Source organism: Delphinapterus leucas, chromosome X (assembly GCF_059928025.1).
Source record: "Delphinapterus leucas isolate spDelLeu-1000000601 "Yukka" chromosome X, BTC_Dleu_Yukka2, whole genome shotgun sequence".
NCBI classification, from domain to species: Eukaryota; Metazoa; Chordata; class Mammalia; order Artiodactyla; family Monodontidae; genus Delphinapterus; species Delphinapterus leucas.
In genome coordinates this window covers 90,138,999-90,159,601 of record NC_143150.1, presented here as the reverse complement: position 1 = coordinate 90,159,601, position 20,603 = coordinate 90,138,999, and the positions used below count along the sequence as shown (strand labels likewise).

The window sequence follows — 20,603 nt, the reverse complement described above, 5'->3', positions numbered from 1 at the left end:
CGCCATGTGAGGATGCAACAAGAAGTTGGCAGTCTGCAATCTAGAAAGCTCTCCCCCAGGAGAGCTTGGACATGCTGGCACCCTGATCTAGGACTCCAGCCTCGAGAAGTACGGGAAATTTCTGTTTATAAACCACCCAGTGTATGGTGCTGTTAAATGGCAACCAGAGCTGACAGGTTACGTGGGTCCCTGTACTGTGAGAGTTCCAGTATTGATGGGCTGTCTCCTGTGCCTCCCAGCTAGTTGAGACAGGCCCCAGGACCATTCCTCCCATCCAGTCATGAATTTGTTTTGCCAGGTGGATGGAGACTTGGGAACTTCAGAGACCTGCCTGGACTGCTGATCCAGGCCCAGGTAAAGGGACCTTGTGGCTACTCCTTACTGGTTGAGTACTCAGTCTAAGGCATTCTGTGCTGGGCCTCCAGGGAGTTAAGGCTGTGGGATCTGGCAGGAGGACCACTGTTACTGTCTAGGGCGGGGGGCACCTCTGCATCCTACCTCTCGGGAAGTAAAATGTCCATCTCACAATGTGGCCTGAGACAGGATCCCATAATCACAAAGTTCCTGCAACAAAATGACCCCCCAAGTGACATCAACAAAAACCATAAACGTCCTTTCAGAAGGTGCTGTTTAGTAATCCAGCCTTCGGATGCCCAGTCTCTTGTTTACTTGCTCTAAGGAAGGGGCCGAGAAGACACAGTTTTCTTTGGCACATACTCAGCAATACAATTTCTGGACTTGAGATTGAAAACCCTTATTAAAAGCTTCTTAGTCCTCTTCACTTTGACCAGAATCTCACTAGTGTGCATGTTTCCCGAGAACCCACTGAGACCACAAGCACATTCAAAGGTGCTTTGAGAACCTGTGTCCCAAAGCCTGTGAAGACCAGACTCCTGGCCTACAGGTATTTGTATTTTCACTCCCTGGATCTTGCCTACACCCCACCAAACTTGATACAAACATCTCACAGACCCTGCTTCCTAGCTTAGTTTTTTTATCTGCCTCAGGTTCAACGTGCAAAATGGGAATAATAGTGCCACCTCACAGAGCGGTACTGGAGGTGACGTTTAGAACAAGGTAGGTCTGTGATGCTACCCCCAAACCTTGCCCTACATTCTGGTTTGGGGGATGTAAACTTTCAAAAAGCTTTTTAAAATAAGTTGCTGTAAATACTTAGGTATGTAAGAAAGCATATCGGATAACAGTGGGCAGTGTTCCTTCCACTCCTGCTTTTGGAGACAAAGCATGCCACAGTTCCTGCCTAGCTGCATTCCTTTTCCACCTCTCACCCCTCTCCAGGCTAGCATGATCCCTTATAATTCGAAGTGCACAGAGATCTGCAAAACTAAAAGTCATTTTATTTCAAATTCCAGTGACAAGACCTGAAGCTTTTCATAATCTTTATTTTTCCCACTTAGTGTGAATATGTATGCAATATACTGCAGAAGTATTAGTGTTAGGTTATGGAGAACTGCCCTGGAGTCTGTGGGACATGGGTTCTAACATAACCAGTGAAGGCACAAAGAAACCTAAGGCTTCTAAATTGTTGAAAACAATCTGTGGCATTGTTCTGCGTAAACATTTCTAATATGCTGTTCTAAATTCAGTTTTAAGCTTCCTTCAAGTAAAATTCAGAAAGTTTTCTTTACTCTGTCTACTTAATAGTCATTCAAGCACAGTACTTGCGGTCTCCATTTTAAACTTTGACTGCAATCCTTAGTAAGAAGTACATTTTTTTAAATTGGGATACAATCTACCCATTTGTCTATTTAAGTGGAAGAAAGGTTTAATGAATTAAATGTGCAAAATGCCCTGATGTTTTCTAGTTATCTTTTTGTTAACAAAAACAGTTGGCTCCAAACCACTGAAATGCTTATGGAGCCTGCAGTTTAGAAAATGCAGTGTGTTTATAATTGTTGAACCTGGGTGATAGGTACATGGAAGTATATTAAATCACTACTCTTGTAAGTTTGAGACTTTCCATAATAAAAAGTTCAAAAGAAAACTGTTAGGGGTGTGGTTTGTTAGACCTTTGCGTTGGCATGGGAAGTGGATGGCTGTCAGCTATTTTTGGCTGGCTTGCCCCTGTTCCCCAAAGCCTTCTCCATTGTTAACAGGCATCTCTATTCCAAGGGCCTCAAGAAACCCTGCAATGCTAGCTTGTATTTCTTGACATCTGACAATACTTTCCAGATGCTGGTCCTAGGGAATTCCCTGGTGGTCCAGTGGTTGGGACTCTGCACTTCCACTTCAGAGGTCACGGGTTCGATCCCTGGTCAGGGAACTAAGATCCTGTATGCCATGCTGCGTGGCCAAAAAAACAAAACCAGATACAGGTCCTAGAACCCCTTCCTGCCTCTCCCCCCCAATCACAGCCCTCAGGACCCCTCTGGCTTCTCCAGGCAGATGGACCATTCTTTGCCCAGCACCAGAGGTCCTGCCTGCCTTCCTTCAAAACCCAGGACCTCTTAGAAACCTTTCTCCTTAAGGGTAAAATGGGGATCATACCCATTGAATGAGTCAAGACATGGGAAACACCTAGAACAGTGTCTGGTAGTTACGTGTAGTCAATAAATGTTACCAAGCATTTGTTATGTGTGCCAGATGATAATAGTAGGAACACAGCAACATAATGACAAATTTCTTTGCTTAGGAATCACATATTGGGGTCTACGGATGATAAAGTAATAAATTGGTATGTGATGTAATGTTAAAAAGTGACAAGCATTAAGGAGAATAAAGCAGAGGGAATGAAGAGTGTTGGGGTCTTACACAAGATGGTTTAGGGAAGGCGACTCGGAGGAGGTGACCTTACAACAGAGACTTGAAATTAGAGGGAGAATGGTAGGGGAATGGGTCCGCCACGGTGCTCTGGCTGCCTAGAATGTCTCCTCATAGGCCACGTAGGCAAGCTGATCTAAGTATTGGGAGAACGCCCTGTGATCCTCGGAACACAGAGCACGAGAGGCTACGTGGCCATTTCTCATTAACACCCTCTCTACCAAGGAGACTGCCATGAGACGGTTTCTCATCTCCCGAGGTTCTGGTGAGGTATGAGGCTTTCTGTTCCTTCCCTCCCCCAATTTAAGGTTATAGAACTGCTTAGCATGTACTAGCTTCTTGGCAACACAGTATCCTACCACCCGTGCTGCAGTCATCTGGCCCCTTTTTGTTTCTGCGTTACCCTGCATGAGGGACATGAGCTGGCATCTGTGGCTCTTCTTGTTTCTGCTGTCTATGTAAGTAGCAAACATCTGAATCGAACCAGGGTATGTTTCTTTACCAGCCAAATATCTCAGCCTTGCCTTTCCTTTCCTTGACATCTGGAAGAGGAGAATTAGAGGCAGAAGAAAAAGCAAGTAAGTGCAAAGGCCCTGAGTTGGGAGCTTGCTTGGTGTGTGTGAGGAACAGCAAAAAGGTCAGTGCAGCCAGAGCAGAGTGAGTGAGGGGACTAGTGGCAGGAGGTGAGGTCGGAGAGGTGACGGGGCCTGGTTCTGTAGGGCCTCTCTGGCCACGGGGAGGACTTTGGCTTTTTCTCTGAGAGAGATGGAGCAGGGGTCTGAGCAGAGGAGGGCCATGGGCTGACTTGGGTTGTAACAGGACCCTCTGGCAACTGTGAGGACAGACTTGGGGAGGGGGGCAAGGGCGGAAGCAGTGAGGAGGCCACCACAGTAGTCCAGGCCAGCAGTGGTGGTGGCGGCAGTGGATGTGGAGAGGAGAGGTTGGATTCTGGATACGTTCTGAAGGTAGAACCGACAGGATTTGCTGACAGATCAAAAGCAAAGGGGGTGGGATGAGAGAAATTGTTATGAATCCACACTGGAGAACCTCACACAAAGTAACTTGGGAATTGGTGTTAAATAGTGTAGTGGTTAAGAGCAAGGATTCTGGAACCAGGTGGCCTGGGTGTAAATCCAACTCCATTGTTTACTGGCTGTGCAGCATTGGGCAGGTTACTTCATCTTTTTGTCTTCATTTCCTGATTTGTGACATGGGATAATAATAGTACCAACTTCATAGGATTGTTGTAAGTACTAAAGAAGGTTTTCTATGTAAAATATTTCGAACAGTGTCTGGCACAAAGTGCTTTGTTATCAGTAATATTAGCGTAGGATGAGTAGAAGTATTTGTTTGCAGGCACAGAAGAGAGTGTTCCAGATCTCAGGAACAATTTGTGCAGTTTGAAAAGGATGTGCAAGAAAGCCAGTGTAACTGGAACATAACCGGATAGAGTAAGAGCAACAGGGGATGAAGTTGGAGAGGAGGCCTAAAGAGGTCGGCTTCTCACAGCAACTGGAAGCTGTTGTAGATTTCAGGGCCGATCTACCAGTGCAGAAGGTCAGAAGAGAGACAGGAGTGGAAATTGATTTGGGACTTGATGCGGGGTTGGGGGGTGGGTGGGGGGACATACAGAGAGGTGAGAGAGGGATAGGGTACTGTTGTCAACACTCCTGGCTAGTTACCGGGGGTGGTGGTTTCTGGTATCCAGGATAAGAAACAGTCCAGTTCTACTTCCTGCCTGGGTCCAAATGCTAGTTTTAATATTTTCTATGTCTGTGGCCATGGACAGTAAACCCCTCCAGGGTTCACTTTCCTCATCTTCAAAGTGGGGCTAAATGTTGCACCTACCTCATTAGGGCTGTTGTGACAGTTCTATAAGATGGATATTGTAAGAGCTTGGTAAATGCAGGCGGTCACCAAAACCAGGTGAAACGTACCCCAAGAAAGCAAGGATGGCTTAATATTTAAAAAGCAACCAGGGCTTCCCTGGTGGCGCGGTGGTTGAGAGTCCGCCTGCCGATGCGGGGGACGCGGGTTCGTGCCCCGGTCCGGGAGGATCCCACATGCCGCGGAGTGGCTGGGCCCGTGAGCCATGGCCGCTGGGCCTGCGCGTCCGGGGCCTGTGCTCCGCAGCGGGAGAGGCCAAAGCAGTGAGAGGCCCGCGTACCGCAAAAAAAAAAAAAAAAAAAAGCAACCAGATGTAGGTCAGTGTATTAACAGAAAAAAATGAGACGAATCAAGGGCTGTGCCCATGTAGCTATATCACCTGAGACTGAGGTACCGAACCCAGGGTCCAGTTTTTTTGTTTTTGTTTTTGTTTTTGCAATACGCGGGCCTCTCACTGTTGTGGCCTCTCCCGTTGCGGAGCACAGGCCCTGGACTCGCAGGCTCAGCGGCCATGGCTCACGGGCCCAGCCGCTCCACGGCATGTGGGATCCTCCCGGACCGGGGCACAAACCCGCGTCCCCTGCATCAGCAGGCGGACTCTCAACCACTGCGCCACCAGGGAAGGCCCCAGGGTCCAGTCTTGCTCAGGCCCTCAGTTTGGCCCTGAATCACTCACTGGGTAAATGCAATTGAGATCTTAAGAGTAGAGTGGGGCTTCCCTGGTGGTGCGGTGGTTAAGAATCCGCCTGCCAATGCAGGGGACACGGGTTCAAGACCTGGTCCGGGAAGATCCCACATGCCGCGGAGCAACTAAGCTCGTGTGCCACAACTGCTGAGCCTGTGCTCTAGAGCCCGCGAGCCACAACTGCTGAGCCTGTGTACCACAACTACTGAAGCCCACGCACCTAGAGCCTGTGCTCCGCAACAAGGGAAGCCACTGCAATGAGAAGTCCACGCACCGCAGCGAAAAGTAGCCCCTGCTCCCTGCAACTAGAGAAAGCACCGCACAGCAACGAAGACCCAATGCAGCCATAAATAAATAAATTTTAAAAAAAAAAGGAAAAGAGAAGTGTGACTCCAGTTCTAGCCCTGTGAAGTGATTTCTTTTCTGAATCAATCACTTCCTGGCCTCACTGGCCTTATCCACACATTCACTGTCCAGAGCTTTGCGTATTTGGCTCCTTTTCATTCAGGTTCCAGCTTAAATTGTTTTATTTTAAAAAATTTTATTTTATTGAAGTGTAGTTGATTTACAGTGTTGTGACCAGCTTAAATTTATTTCTCATCCCTGCCCCCTTCGCCCACCACTCAGCAATGCTAACCAAACTACTATTTTAATGATAGTGAGCACCAATTTAAAAAAGTGATCTTATTTATCAATTATCTTTCTAGCTAAAATGGCAGTTCCATGAGAGTGGGGACCTTTTGTCTGAGTTACTGCTGTTTTTCCAGTGCCTGGCACCTAATAGGGGCTTGATAAATATTTGTCGGAAAGCTGGCTTGCTATTGCAGCTTGCTGGAGGCTGCTCAAATGGTCTGTGAGGCTTTTCCCAAGTGTAGGAATCTGGTTTCTGACTCAGACCATGGAAAGTTGTCACCATTAAGACTTTGGGGATTGTGAGAACTTTGGCTTCAGAGGCAAACATTTTCCTATCAGGAAATGGTCAGATTTAAATTATGATCTTGTGTCCCAACCCCCACTTCTCCAGTTTGGGAAGAAACCTCAGGGATGAGATAAGTGAATAAGGACTCAGGGTCTACACGCCAGTTATACCTCAGCTCCGTGTGTCCTCCCACTTTGCTCTCTGGCCTTGATTCTTAGCACACCCTTGTCACCCCAAGCCACCTGAGCTTTCCCTCAAATGGTGCTCCTTTTAGTTCCTGAGGATGAGGCCCAACTTCAGGCTTCATTTCAGCCTGTGACAGTAATGAAAAGCAGACACAGCCAGTGGGGTCCAATGCTCGCCTTTGCGGTTATAAACTCTGGAGGCCAAATAGGCAGGAGGCACATGAAGAAAGGAGTCCAAAAAAGACATGGCCCCTGCCTGTTTCTGCCGTCACTTAAGTTACTATTGTGATGTGGCATTATCTTTAAACCGCTCTGGCTTACCTGTCTTTTCTGTCCAAATGTGTTTTTGTTTGTTCATTCAGCTAGGACCCTCAACCATCACTCTTGACAGTAAAATAACCCCAGACTCTGTTCGAGTGGGTGGGACTTGTGGTCCCCCATGGACTTGAGCTTTTTCAGATATCATGATTGTAACCAAGGTCACTCACAACCTCCAGGAGCTGCTTCTGGTGACTTGATACCCCCAGGCCTGAGACCCTTCTTTCCCCACCCACTGACCTGCCATTCATGTACATAAATTCTGCCCCTTTCTCTCCAGGCTCCCAACAAACAAAGTGCCTTCTGTCATCAGCTTGTTGTTCAAAACCCATTTTTAATCCAGTAAGAGTGTGTAAATGTTTAAAAACAAAAATTGAAAAAATGCAGAGCACATAAATGTAAGAGGTGGCTGTGGTCATTCTCATTCACATTATTCTGCACCAGATTTACCTCTGGCAGATGGATCTGTTATCGGGAAAAGTTATTAAAACAACTAACAGTAGTCAGCATTTAGTGGATATCTTCTCTGTTCCAGATGCTTGTCTAAACTTTAAAAATATTAACTCATTTAGTCCTCACACTAAGTCTATGAGGCAGTTTTTTTCAGATGAGGAGGCTGAGTCACAAAGGGGTTAAGTGACCTGCCCAAGACCACATATTTGTCAGAGCCTGTGGCAGTGGCCAGGTTATACTGCCTTCTGAAAAGTACTGTACTACTTCCTGGAATGACAGCAAATGTTCTCGCAACAGGTGTCGTTCTGAACACTTTCTCTGCATTAATAGCTAATTCATATTTATAACAACCCTGTCATTAGTATCTTATATATAGTATCTTATATATAGCCTTCTAGGAATGAGGTTTTTAAAATAATTTTTGAAATTTTAACATGAATATTGTAAAAACAAGAACAAAAAATCAATTCTGGCAGTGAGACAGTAGATCTCCTTGGTATTGCTGACTCTCCTGTGATTTCTTCCCACCATGTTTCTTTGTTTGTTTTTTGGCTGCACCGGGTCTTAGTTGTGGCACGCGGGATCTTTTAGTTGTGGCATGTGGGCTCTTAGTTGCAGCATGCGGGATCTAGTTCCCTGACCAGGGATCGAACCCGGGCCCTCTGCATTGGGAGCGTGGAGTCTTAACCATTGGACCACCAGGAAAGTCCCCTCACCACGTTTCTTTGGAAGCTGAATGGTGGGGTGAAGGGGTGGGGTTCTGTCCTGGGAGGGTCAAGGTGAATGGGAAAGGCATTGATTGTATCATCCTTTACGGCAAAAAAAAAAAAAAGAAATACAGTTGTTCATCAGTGTCTGTGGCCGATGGGTTTTAGGACCTGCCATGGATACCAGAATCCACAGATGCTCAAATCCCATAATTGGTCCTCCGTATCCACGGTTATGCATATGCGGATTCAACCAACCACAGATGGTGTAATACTGTAATATTTATTGAAAAAAATCTGTGTGTAAGTGGACCCATGGAGTTCAAACCTGTGTTGTTCAAGGGCCAACTGTAAGCCCAATGCTGGTCACAGATAGGGGTCCAGTTCAACAAAATGTCACCCTTGAACTTCCTGGGCTTCAGGTTTCCTTATCTGTAAAATGGAGGTAGTAATGGACCCACAACATTCAGTTATTAGGATTAAGTGGATAATACATGTAAATCACCTTAAACAGTATCCAGCACATTGTCCAATAAATGTTAGTGGTTACACGTTTGTGCAAAGTTTATTCTTTAGCAATCGTGAAACAAAAGAGTGTTCAATATCCTGAAAAGACCACCCATAGCTTAGTTACATGGACAAGGGAGGTTGCTGCATTAGTACAGTACAGTGTGGTCTATTTTTGTTAGAATACAAAGGGCAATACGTTTTTGGCCGTGTCTCATTTAAGGTTGCTTTAAAAAATACTGTTCAGATTATTGTATTATAAAAATAGTGTGGGGACTTCCCTGGTGGTGCATTGGTTAAGAATCCACCTGCCAATGCAGGGGACACGGGTTTGAGCCCTGGTCCGGGAAGATACCACATGCCGTGGAGCGACAAAGCCCGTGTGCCACAACTACTGAGCCTGCACTCTAGAGCCCGCGAGCCACAACTACTGAGCCCACGTGCCACAGCTACTGCAGCCCACATGCCTAGAGCCTGTGCTCTGCAACAAAGAGAAGCCACCGCAATGAGAAGCCCGCACACCGCAGCAAAGAGTAGCCCCGCTCGCCGCAACTAGAGAAAAGCCCATGCACGGCAACAAAGACCCAACGCAGCCAAAAAATAAATAAATTTATTTTAAAAATAAATAAAAATAGTGTGAAAATAACACTATTTTTATAACACATACAATAATCTGAACAATAATGAGAATTGTGTCAAAGTCAAGATCCGAAAGGAAGCTACTAAACATTGTGTTCCAACTTCGTACATTGTATATCCTGGTCACCTTAAGATGAATAGAGATGCAGCTTCTTGTTGGAGTTGAAATAAGGATGATTTCAGATAGCCTCCTGGGATCCAAACCCCAAAGCTTGTTGTACCTATTTATATCTTCTGGCTTCAGAGACTCACACCCAGACCAAGCTCCCTGGGAGTATCCAAGCCGCCCACCCCAACACAGACACACAGAAAGGACTCTTCTTACTCTGGGCGTGCCTGAAGGCCCATCAGTCACCTAGGGACTGGAGAATTTTCTGGGGGCCTCTGCATGTGTGATTATTTTTTATTCTGCACTTCAAATCTTGCTTGGCCAAGATTGTGCTGCTAAAAAGCAGCTTATACCACTCTTTCAAAAAAAGTCCTTTCGTTTTTTTTTTTTGAAAGTCATATTTCTGATTTTCAGTGAGTGATTCGCATACTAGCCCCTGTCCCTGTGGTCCCTGGACATTGTTCTTGTGTACACAAAAAAATGCCATTAGGGACTGAGGCTGGATAGAACTTAAAAGGGCGGAGCCTCCATCCTTGTGTCAGAAGCTACTGTCCCTTAATGCGCTTGCGTGGTTCTCCCACGCCCTGGGGAGGATTCCTATCGATCTGTTCTGTGCTCGGAAGTTCTTCCTGGCAGCAGGCGGCCATCTTGCTGGAGCTTGAGAGAGGAGAGAAGGGTGACACTGGTTTCAGGGCCGCCCCGGGAGCCTCAAGAGCGGGAGGCAGCCCCGGAGGTGGTCCCTAATCCCGGGTCCTGCTCTTGGACCCGAGAAGGGAAGGCGGGGGGCGGTGGGGGCAAGATGGGTGGAGAATGCCAACAAGGATTGCTAGGCGGCGGGAGGAGGGGCGTTGCTATGGTGACCGGGAGGGGCGGGGCCAGGTCTGCTGTGAATCATCTGGGCGCTGCCTGGGAAGGGCAGGACTGGGGTGGTGACCATGCTAAGAGCCGGGTGGGATATCGTGACATCCTGGACTGGAGGGACTCCGTGTCTATGGCAACGATCGCCTGGCGGAAGGGGCGGATCTAGATCTCTTCACTTGAGACGCTGACATTCCAGGCCCTTGTCCCGCAGGCTCCCGCGGGCGGACGCGCCGGAAGAGGAGGCCGGGGAATGGCTGCGGTGTGGCAGCAGGTCTTAGCAGTAGACGCGAGGTGAGGCGTGGGGTCGAAGCTCGCGGGAGCGGAAGTTACGTGGTGCATGCGCAATGGCGATAAGTGAGGCTGGGCGGAGAACTTGCCTTATGCGGCTGAGTGGGCTTGCTGGAGGTGAGCATGCGCAGTAGCAGGGTGTGGGGCTTGCCCGCAGGGAATGACTGGCAAGCGAGGGTTGTTAAACAGCATGCTAGGTTAATGCAGTCACATGTGGGCATGCGCAGAGTCTGTGGTATTGGAGCCTTTGTCGGTGGGGGGGTGATAGAGCCCATGCTGGTGACATCCTGTTCCCCACTTTTGCCCCCAGACGTCTCTTACCATCACTTCCCCAGTCTGACCCAATCGCCATACTGACCCCCACCATTGCCCCATGCTAACCCCCGTCACCATGTCAGATTGGCCCCTATTGTCTACACTGACTCAGTCACCCCATACCAATTCCAGCAGAACTGCAGACTGCCTCCATTGTGCCCACACTGCCCTCATTGCCATGCCCATTATTACTGCGGACACACCCTTATCACAACACCAGAGTGACCCCCATCACCACTGCTGATCACTTGCCATCCTGACCTATCACTGCCACACACCTCATTCTCCTTCCCTATCCCCTGCGCTGATTGATTCCCTCTGTCCTGTGCCTGCTGCCCGCCTTGCCTCCTGCCATCGCAGGTACAATGCGTACCGCACACCAACGTTTCCACAGTTTCGGACACAATATATCCGACGGCGCAGCCAGCTACTGCGGGAGAATGCCAAGGCTGGGCACCCTCCAGCATTGCGTCGGCAGTACCTGAGGCTGCGTGGGCAGCTGCTGGGCCAGCGCTACGGGCCCCTCTCTGAGCCAGGCAGTGCTCGTGCCTATAGCAACAGCATCGTCCGCAGCAGCCGCACTACCCTTGACCGCATGGAGGTGAGCTCCTCCCCACGCCACCTGCCTCCATATATATTCACTCAACAGACTTGTCGAGCACCTGCTATGTTCCAGGCACTGTTCCTGGCTCTTAGGATGAGCAGAGGGCAAAAAGAGATAATGTATGTCATAAATCAACAGACAATAAGATAAAGAGGTTGATAAGCAGGCAATAAACAAGATAAATAGGTCAATAAACGTAGCAAACCAGGTAAACAAGTGAATAACTACCATGGCTTGTAGTGAGGAGTGCTAACATGGAAAAATAAGGCTGACTTGGGGAATGAAACAGGACAGGTGTTGGGAAGAGAGAGAAGCTATTTTTAATGCGGATGCTCAGGGAAGGCGTCTCTGAGGAGGTGACAATTGAGCTGAGACTTGAATGAGGCAAGAGACAAAGCTGAGTGGTTTTCTGGGGGAAAAGTGTTCATTCTTTGTTCAAAGAGCATTTGTTAAGTATTTGCTGAGTGGGGCAAGGGTGAGAGTAGGGGAACTAGTGCAGAGGACACCACAGTAGTCCAGGTGACGGTGGTAACAGTGGAAGGGGTGAGAAGGGATCTGGTTCCAGCATGCGGTATCTCAGTTGCCTGACCAGGGATCGAACCTGCGCCCTCTGCAGTGGAAGCGCAGAGTCTTAACCACTGGACCACCAGGGAAGTCCCATGGTTCTGGGTATATTTTGAAGACTCTAGATCTCATAGGTTCTTGAGGGCTGTTTGCAAGGTGTGCCTACCCTGACCCTCTGCAATGGAAACACAGAGTCTTAACCACTGGACCACCAGGGAAGTCCCATGGTTCTGGGTATATTTTGAAGACTCTAGATCTCATAGGTTCTTGAGGGCTGTTTGCAAGGTGTACCTACCCTGACCCTCTGTTTGCAGGACTTCGAGGATGACCCTCGGGCCCTGGGGGCCCGTGGGCACCGCCGCTCTGTCAGCCGAGGCTCCTACCAGCTGCAGGCACAGATGAACCGTGCCGTCTATGAGGACAGGTATGCACCAGGGGCAGCTGAAGGTTTGTGAGGAGGAGGGGAGCCACAGGGCAATGGCAGGCCAAACGCTAGTACCTCCCTCCTCTCACCCCTCACTCCTGTTGGGGCCTAGGCCCCCCGGCAGCGTGGTTCCCACGTCAGCGGCAGAAGCAAGTCGAGCCATGGCTGGGGACACATCGCTGAGTGAGAACTACGCCTTTGCGGGCATGTACCATGTTTTTGACCAGCACGTGGATGAGGCAGGTGAGCCCGTGGATGGTGGGTCCCGTCACCACGCATTTGCCCAAACAACTGGGTGACAACCACCCAGTGCATCCTTTTCTGGAATGCAGAGTCTCAGGCTCACCTCGGAGGAATTGCTATTCATCACACCTTTCGCAAAACCTAAAAGCCCTCTGCAAAGTGATCTGCAAAGTCTTGGTTACTTTGTCTACCATAAAGGGGCTCAGCAGTTTAAAAGAGCACTTTGCAGAAGGCTTCTGGGGTCATGAGTCACTTGAACAAGCTTAAAACCTTTGCTGCAGAGAAATTTCCTTGCAAAGGGCAGAGTGGGTTTTGCAAACTGCCAAGACCCTGGTAACTGTAAAGTGCTTACTGAGATGTAGAAGGCTTTTTGCATTGCAGAAGTCATTTGCAATCCATAAAGTACCTGCCAAGATTTAGGGAGCTTTGGGTAGAGGGCCTTCTGGGGTTCCAACTCTCTTTCTCAGCCAAGGAAAACCCTTTGCTGAGGCCACTGTGCCTGGTGCAGTCGGTCCCGGCCCCTGGCTCACACGTCAGAACCTTCTGTAAATGAAAGCACCCGGTGAGCGTGGCAGCTCTCACAAATGGCTCCTTGGCCTTGCAGTCCCCAGGGTGCGCTTCGCCAATGACGACCGGCACCGCCTGGCCTGCTGCTCACTCGATGGCAGCATTTCGCTGTGCCAGCTGGTGCCCGCCCCGCCCACCGTGCTCCGAGTGCTGCGGGGCCACACCCGCGGGGTCTCCGACTTCGCCTGGTCCCTCTCCAACGACATCCTTGTGTCCACCTCGCTTGATGCCACCATGCGCATCTGGGCCTCTGAGGACGGCCGCTGCATCCGGGAGATCCCTGACCCAGACAGCGCCGAACTGCTCTGCTGCACCTTTCAGCCGGTCAACAACAACCTCACTGTGGTCAGGCTCCAGAGCACCCCCTTGCCGAGGGCGGGATGCCAGGCCAGGAGGGCTGTCGCAGGGAGTCGGGATAAGGGGGTCCCCTCTAGTCCATCGCCTCCGTCCTCCTCTGGCCAGACTCAGAGGGAAACAGGGCAGAACCGGGGACGTGGTTCTTGGTCTGGGATGGCCTCACTGTGGTAGACTCCGGGGGTGGGGGGCGGTCTGGGGGTAGGGTCACGGTCCCAGCAGCAGTAGTCCTACCGTTTTCCAACTGCAGGGGCTGCTGGTTGGGGAGCAGGATTACTAGTCGGAAACCTTGTTTCATCTCAGTGGCAGCATCATGGTGGTCCGACCCGGATAGAGAGTCAGAGGACAGGGGAAGGAAATGAAAAGTCTGGCCTGGTCCTGAGTGGGGAGTAGGGGGAGCTGGCCCAGTGAGCCTGTGCTCTGGGATCCTTTCAGCTGTAGCAGCAGCCGCCGCCCTAGTATAGTCAAGGCTCCAGGAAGGACCAGTCAGGCCCCTTGAGTTCTGGGAGAAGCTGTCTCTTCTGGTCAGATTGCAAGAGGGACTGGCTGGGGAGGATGACCGGCCTGAGTCACCTTCCAGTCTACCGGCCCACCCTCACTGTGATGAGAGTCCAGTAGGGATCAGCCAGTCCCATCAACAGCAGCCCTGCTGTGGTCAGACTCAAGGAGGGAGTGGCTGGGAGCAGGGTGATGGTGTGCGGGTCTCACACACAGGTGGGGAATGCCAAGCACAACGTGCACGTCATGAACATCTCCACGGGCAAGAAAGTGAAGGGTGGCTCCAGCAAGCTGACAGGCCGTGTCCTCGCTCTGTCCTTTGATGCCCCTGGCCGGCTGCTCTGGGCGGGTGATGACCGCGGCAGTGTTTTCTCCTTCCTTTTCGACATGGCCACAGGTAGGCAGACCCTAGGCCTGCATCCAGCTGCTCACACCCTCACCCTTCTGGTGCACAGTCCCAACCCTCACCGTTGCCTCCCCTCCTTCTGCTGCCACAGGGAAGCTGACCAAAGCCAAGCGTCTGGTGGTACATGAGGGCAGCCCTGTGACCAGCATCTCCGCCCGCTCCTGGGTCAGCCGCGAGGCCCGGGACCCCTCGCTGCTCATAAATGCTTGCCTCAACAAGCTGCTGCTCTACAGGTGGGTCTCCTCTCTGGGCCGCCTGGAGGTGGGGGGCCTGCCGCCTCTGTCAGACTGAGACGAGAGCCCTGTCTCCCCAGCAGACTAAGCCATGGAGGTTAACTTCATTGAGGGGAGAGGTTCGGTCTCCTAATAATAGTAATAATATGATAATGGTGACATCAATAGGAGCAGTAATAGTAATAGCAATAGCTATCATGTGCGTAGCAGTTGCTGGGCCAGGCCCTGTTCATATCCCCTCATTTAATCCTCACAGCAACCCTGTGAGGTGGGTGCTGTAATCATGTCCATTTTACAGATGAGCAAACTGAGCCATAAAATAGACTAGAGTCCCCTTAGAGCGGTGGCCTGCTTTCCCTTCCTTCATTTTTTTTTAATTTTTTTTTTTTGAAGCTGGGAGTTTTACTATCCCCACTCACTTATGTCTGTCATCTAAGTGCAGTTCTCAGCCTGGGCTGCACGCTGCTCCCTGCAGTAGCTCAGGTTCATTCCTTTGAATAGCCATGTGGTATTCCACGGTGCAGGGGTGCTGTAGTTTGGTCAGTCATTCCCTCTCTTTGTGCCTGTCCTAAAATCAGGATCTCTTAGGGACCCTTAGGAAAAGAAACTAGCAAATTAAACAGCAGAGGCTCCCCATTTGTATCAACAGATACAGTTTCCAAACTGTCACTAACTCACACACCATCCCGTGCTTTATAGGTTTATGCAGTCGTCTCAAAACTGGATTTCATGAACCTTGAAAAGACCTCAGGTGCAGGGGTGGGGACACAAACTGGCCCACCATTCGTCCCCCTCTGGGGCTGAGGCTGCCCCCTAACCCACTCTCTTCCTCCTCTCAGGGTGGTGGACAACGAGGGGACCCTGCAGCTGAAGAGAAGCTTCCCCATTGAGCAGAGCTCGCACCCCGTACGCAGCATTTTCTGCCCCCTCATGTCCTTCCGCCAGGGGGCCTGTGTGGGTGAGTCCCATGGGGTCGGGGTGTCTGGGTGGCCAGGGAGGGGCAGGGACCAGGGCTGGTGCTGATCTGGCTCAGCTGTCACGACATCCTAATGCCCTGACTTCCTGGGCCTCAAGAACTCTCACGCCCCAGCAACCTCACACTTTGAACACAGACCCCCCAGACAGCCCAGAAACCTCACAGCCTAAGACACAGACCCCTCCCCGCCACCAACAAAGAGCTCAGAGACCTCACACTCTGGACGCAGAGCCAAAACAGCTAGGTGACCTTGCATCTGGGGATGGTCCACCCCAGAGCCCCCAGCCCCGGGACCTTACACCTTGGACATAAATCCCTCAACACCTCAGAGACTTCACATGCAGGGCACCCCGCTGCCTCCTGCAACACCTCCTGATGGTCTCTCATCTGGGCAGTGACGGGCAGCGAGGACATGTGCGTGCATTTCTTTGACGTGGAGCGGGCAGCCAAGGCCGCCGTCAACAAGCTGCAGGGCCACAGCGCGCCCGTGCTGGATGTCAGCTTCAACTGCGATGAGAGCCTGCTGGCTTCCAGCGACGCTAACGGCATGGTCATCGTCTGGAGGCGGGAGCAGAAGTAGGAGACTTCCAGCCTTGCCACTGTCCACCTTCCCACCTGCCTCCGGCCCCAGCCTTGTGTTTGTAAATAAAGTTCCTGTGGTTGTGCCGATGACTGGCTCCCAGGTCTTCTGGGGTTGGGATGGGGGAAAGGGCAGCTCTAGGACCCAAGATGGGATGGGGTTCACCTCCTCATTCATGCCTTCATGCATTGATTCATTGATGGATTCATTCAGCAACCGTTTATGAACGTCTGCCATGCCAGAGGCACCACTTCAAGTGTTTTACACAGTCACGCTTTGGACAGACATTGTGGAGCACCTCTGTGCGCTGGGACCTGTTCTAGGCACTGAGGGTACAAGCTGTGACTTAAACTGGCAGGAATGGCTGCCCTTGTGGAGCTTACATTCTAGTGAAGGCAGGTAGATAATAGACAAAAATATATAATAGGTCAGCTAGGGGCTTCCCTGGTGGCACGGTGGTTGAGAGTCCGCCTGCTGATGCAGGGGACACGAGTTCGTGCCCCGGTCTGGGAAGATCCCACATGCCGCGGAGCGGCTGGGCCCGTGAGTCATGGCCGCTGAGCCTGTGCGTCTGGAGCCTGTGCTCCGCAACGGGAGAGGCCACAATAGTGAGAGGCCCACGTACTGCAAAAAAAAAAAAAAAAAGATATAATAGGTCAGCTAAAGCTGAGCGTTGTGAGGAAAAAGGGCAGGGGATAGAGTGCAGGAGTGAGGGGAGGGTTCGGCTCTTTTTGGTGTCCTGATCAGGGAAGATGATCCTGACAGTGTGAAATTTATTTTTCTTTAATTTTTATTTTATATTGGAGTATTACACTAGGTCCTAGTTGATTATTTTATGTATAGAAGTGTGTATATGTTAATCCCAAACTCCTAATTTATCCCTCCCTCCCACCTTTCCCCTTTGGTAACCATACACTTGTTCTCTAAGTCTGTGAGTCTGTTTCTGTTTTGTAAATAAGTTCATTTGTATCATTGTTTTAGATTCCTCATATAAGTGATACCATATGATATTTGTCTGTCTGACTTACTTCACTTAGTATGGTAATCTCTAGGCCCATCCATGTTGCTGCAAATGGCACTATTTCATTCCTTTTTTTATGACTGAGTAATATTCCATTGTATATATGTACCACATCCTCTTTATCCATTCATCTGTCAGTGGACATTTAGGTTGCTTCCGTGTCTTGCCTATTGTAAATAGTGCTGCAGTGAACATTGTGGGTGCATGTATCTTTTCAAATTATGGTTTTTTCTCTGGATCTATGCCCAGGAATGGGATTGCTGGATCATACGGTTTTTTTTTTTTTTTTTTTGGTTTTGGGGTTTTTTTAAATATCTTCATCAGAGTATAATTGCTTTACAATGGTGTGTTAGTTTCTGATTTATAACAAAGTGAATCAGCTATACATATACATATATCCCCATATCTCCTCCCTCTTGCATCTCCCTCCCACCCTCCCTATCCCACCCCTCTAGGTCATCACAAAGCATCAAGCTGACCTCCCTGTGCTATGCGGCTGCTTCCCAGTAGCTATCTATTTTACATTTGGTAGTGTATATATGTCCGTGCCACTCTGTCACTTCGTCCCAGCTTACCCTTCCCCCTCCCCGTGTCCTCAAGTCCATTCTCTACGTCTGTGTCTTTATTCCTGTCCTACCCCTAGGTTCATCAGAACAACTTTTTTTTTAGATTCCATATATATGTGTTAGCATATGGTATTTGTTCTTCTTTTTCTGACTTACTTCACTCTGTACGACAGACTCTAGGTCCATCCACCTCACTACAGATAATTCAATTTCATTTCTTTTTATGGCTGAATAATATTGCATTGTATATATGTGCCACATCTTTATCCATTCATCTGTCAATGGACACTTAGGTTGCTTCCACGTCTTGGTTATTGTAAATAGTGCTGCAATGAACATTGTGGTACATGACTCTTTTTGAATTATGGTTTTCTCTGGGTATATGCCCAGTAGTGGGATTGGTGGGTCGTGTGGTAGTTCTATTTTTACTTTTTTAAGGAAACTCCATACTATTCTCCATAGTGGCTGTATCAATTTACATTCCCACCAACAGTGCAAGAGGGTTCCCTTTTCTCCACACGCTCTCCAGCGTTTGTTGTTTGTAGATTTTCTAATGATACCCATTCTAACTGGTGTGAGGTGATACCTTATTGTAGTTTTGATTTGTACTTCTCTAATAGAGAAGATGGGAGATAGATAACCCAAATTAGTGATGTTGAGCAGCTTTTCATGTGCTTCTTGGCCATCTGTATGTCTTCTTTGGAGAAATGCCTATTTAGGTCTTCTGCCCATTTTTTGATTGGGTTGTTCATTTTTTTTTAATATTGAGCTGCATGAGCTGTTTATATATTTTGGAGATTAATCCTTTGTCCATTGATTCAGTTGCAAATCTCTTCTCCCATTCTGAGGGTTGTCTTTTCGTCTTGTTTATCATTTCCTTTGCTGTGCAAAAGCTTTTAAGTTTAATTAGGTCCCATTTGTTTATTTTTGTTTTTATTTTCATTACTCTGGGAGGTGAAACCAGAAAGATATTGCTGCGATTTATGTCAAAGAGTGTTCTGCATATGTTTTCCTCTAAGAGTTTTATAGTTTCCGGTCTCACATTTAGGTCCTTAATCTGTTTTGAGTTTATTTTTGTGTATGGTGTTAAAGAATGTTCTAATTTCATTCTTTTACAGGTAGCTGTCCAGTTTTCCCAGCACCACTTATTGAAGAGACTCTGTTTTCTCCATTGTATATTCTTGCCTCCTTTGTTGTAGATTAATTGATCATAGGTGCGTGGGTTTATTTCTGGGCTTTCTGTCTTGTTCCATTGATCTGTATTTCTGTTTTTGTGCCAGTACCATACTGTTCTGATTACTGTAGATTTGTAGTGTAGACTGAAGTCAGGGAGCCTAATTCCTCCAGCTCTGTTTTTCTTTCTCAAGATTGCTTTGGCTATTTGGGGTCTCTGACAGTGTGAAATTTAAACAAAGACCTGAATGAAGTGAGAGAGCCATAGTGTGTGAGGAAGAAGAATATCATAGGTAGAGAAAAGGCAGTTCAGAGGCACCAAGGCTGGAGTGTGCCAGGAGGACCATTGTAGAGGCCAGCGTGGCTAGATTAAGGTTTGCTAAGAGATGAGGTTGGACAGGCCCAATCCTGGAGGGCTTTGGGGGCACAGTGAGGACTTGAGCGTTTTTGCTGAGTGAGGCGTGAGTCACCAGAACATTTTGGGCGGAGTAGGGACATGATCTCACTTGGTTGTAAGAGGATCCTTGTGGGCACTGTGAAGAGAACAGACTGGAATGGGGGAGCGGGAGCAGGGGGATCAGTCAGGAGACCCTGCAGTAGTTGAGGTGAGCAGTGATGGGGACTTGCACCAAGGTGGTGGCAGCAGAGGGGCTGAGGTAGGGAATGTTGGCTTCTACCACAGGGGTTTCATCCTGTTAAGTCTGCAGGACTCCGCTGGCTCCTCAGGGAGGCTGAGGCTTCCAGGCTCCCCCCACCCCTGGGCCAGCCGCACCCTGGGCCCCACACCTGTCAGTGCATTGGTTGTTTTCCGCAAGCAGGGAGCAGAGGTGTTGAGAGCGCCAAGGTGGTGCAGAGCAACTATGGACCCTGAGGCCGAGGTAGCGGCTCCTGTTGTGGGAGGAAAGGGATGGGGGATCTCTCTCCACCCCAGAGAAACTCCAGACTACCCCTAGCTCCTCCCATGCCCACCCAGGGCTCAAATTCGAGGCCTGGAACAGCTCAGAGAACACAGAGTAATGTTCAGTATTTGAGAGGAGCCCTGAGTGAGGTCAGAAAGCTTGGGGTGTAGACAGGGAGATTGATAACCCAAATCCCTTGTCAATGACCTGAGTCACCAGGAAATGTCAAAGTTCCAGGGTATCAAAGAGCCTCTTGCTCCAGCTGCTCCCTTCCCTCCAGCTCCATAGGCTGCCACATCCAGATGTATCAATGGGAATTATAGCTACCGTCTTGAGACCTCAGGGTCAGTCCACAGAGTCACAGAGACCCCGACCTGGCCCAACATTGTTGAGCTGCTGAACTAACACCAGCAGTCTTGTTGAGGGAGGAAAATAACCTCTTGTTCATTCAAGCCACTGTTATTGGACAGTGCAATTACTTGTAGCCAGAAGCATTTCTATCTGGTACTTCCATCTGACAGACCTTAAGGTAAATGGTGATGAGATGTGGTGATAGTCCAGAGAGCTGGACTGTTCACAGACTCAGTGATTTGCTAGGAGGATTCTCAGTCTCCTCATATGGTTGTATACATGGCTGTGATTTTTACAGCAAAAAGATACAGAGCACAGTCAGCAAAGGGAAATGGCGCATGGGGTGAAGTCCAGGGGAAACAGGCACAAGCCTCCAAGGGTCATCTTCCAGTGAAGCCTCACAGGACACCCTTAATTCCCTCAGTTGTGACAACACATGTTAAACACTGTGAACCACGGAAGCTTGTTAGAGACTCCGCCCATGGTTTCT

At 49.2% G+C, this 20,603-nt stretch overlaps 1 protein-coding gene across 3 annotated transcripts; it reads left to right on the top strand.

Moving 5' to 3' along the window:
• Nucleotides 1-491: 491 nt before the first annotated feature.
• Nucleotides 492-16,192, top strand: WDR13 (WD repeat domain 13). 3 transcript variants are annotated; one of them, XM_089904589.1, is made up of 10 exons: nucleotides 492-2,402; nucleotides 10,263-10,342; nucleotides 11,049-11,255; nucleotides 12,137-12,246; nucleotides 12,359-12,489; nucleotides 13,094-13,401; nucleotides 14,125-14,305; nucleotides 14,406-14,547; nucleotides 15,387-15,505; nucleotides 15,919-16,192. In XM_089904589.1, the coding sequence occupies exons 1-10, from the start codon at nucleotides 2,297-2,299 to the stop codon at nucleotides 16,101-16,103; spliced, it is 1,569 nt and encodes a 522-aa protein (XP_089760715.1). In that variant the 5' UTR covers nucleotides 492-2,296; the 3' UTR covers nucleotides 16,104-16,192. The 3 variants fall into 3 exon arrangements, with proteins under 3 accessions (XP_089760715.1, XP_022419487.1, XP_022419485.1); XM_022563779.3 differs by lacking the exon at nucleotides 492-2,402 and adding an exon at nucleotides 9,806-9,923; XM_022563777.3 differs by lacking the exon at nucleotides 492-2,402 and adding an exon at nucleotides 9,828-9,923 and having other exon boundaries at nucleotides 11,015-11,255.
• Nucleotides 16,193-20,603: the final 4,411 nt, after the last annotated feature.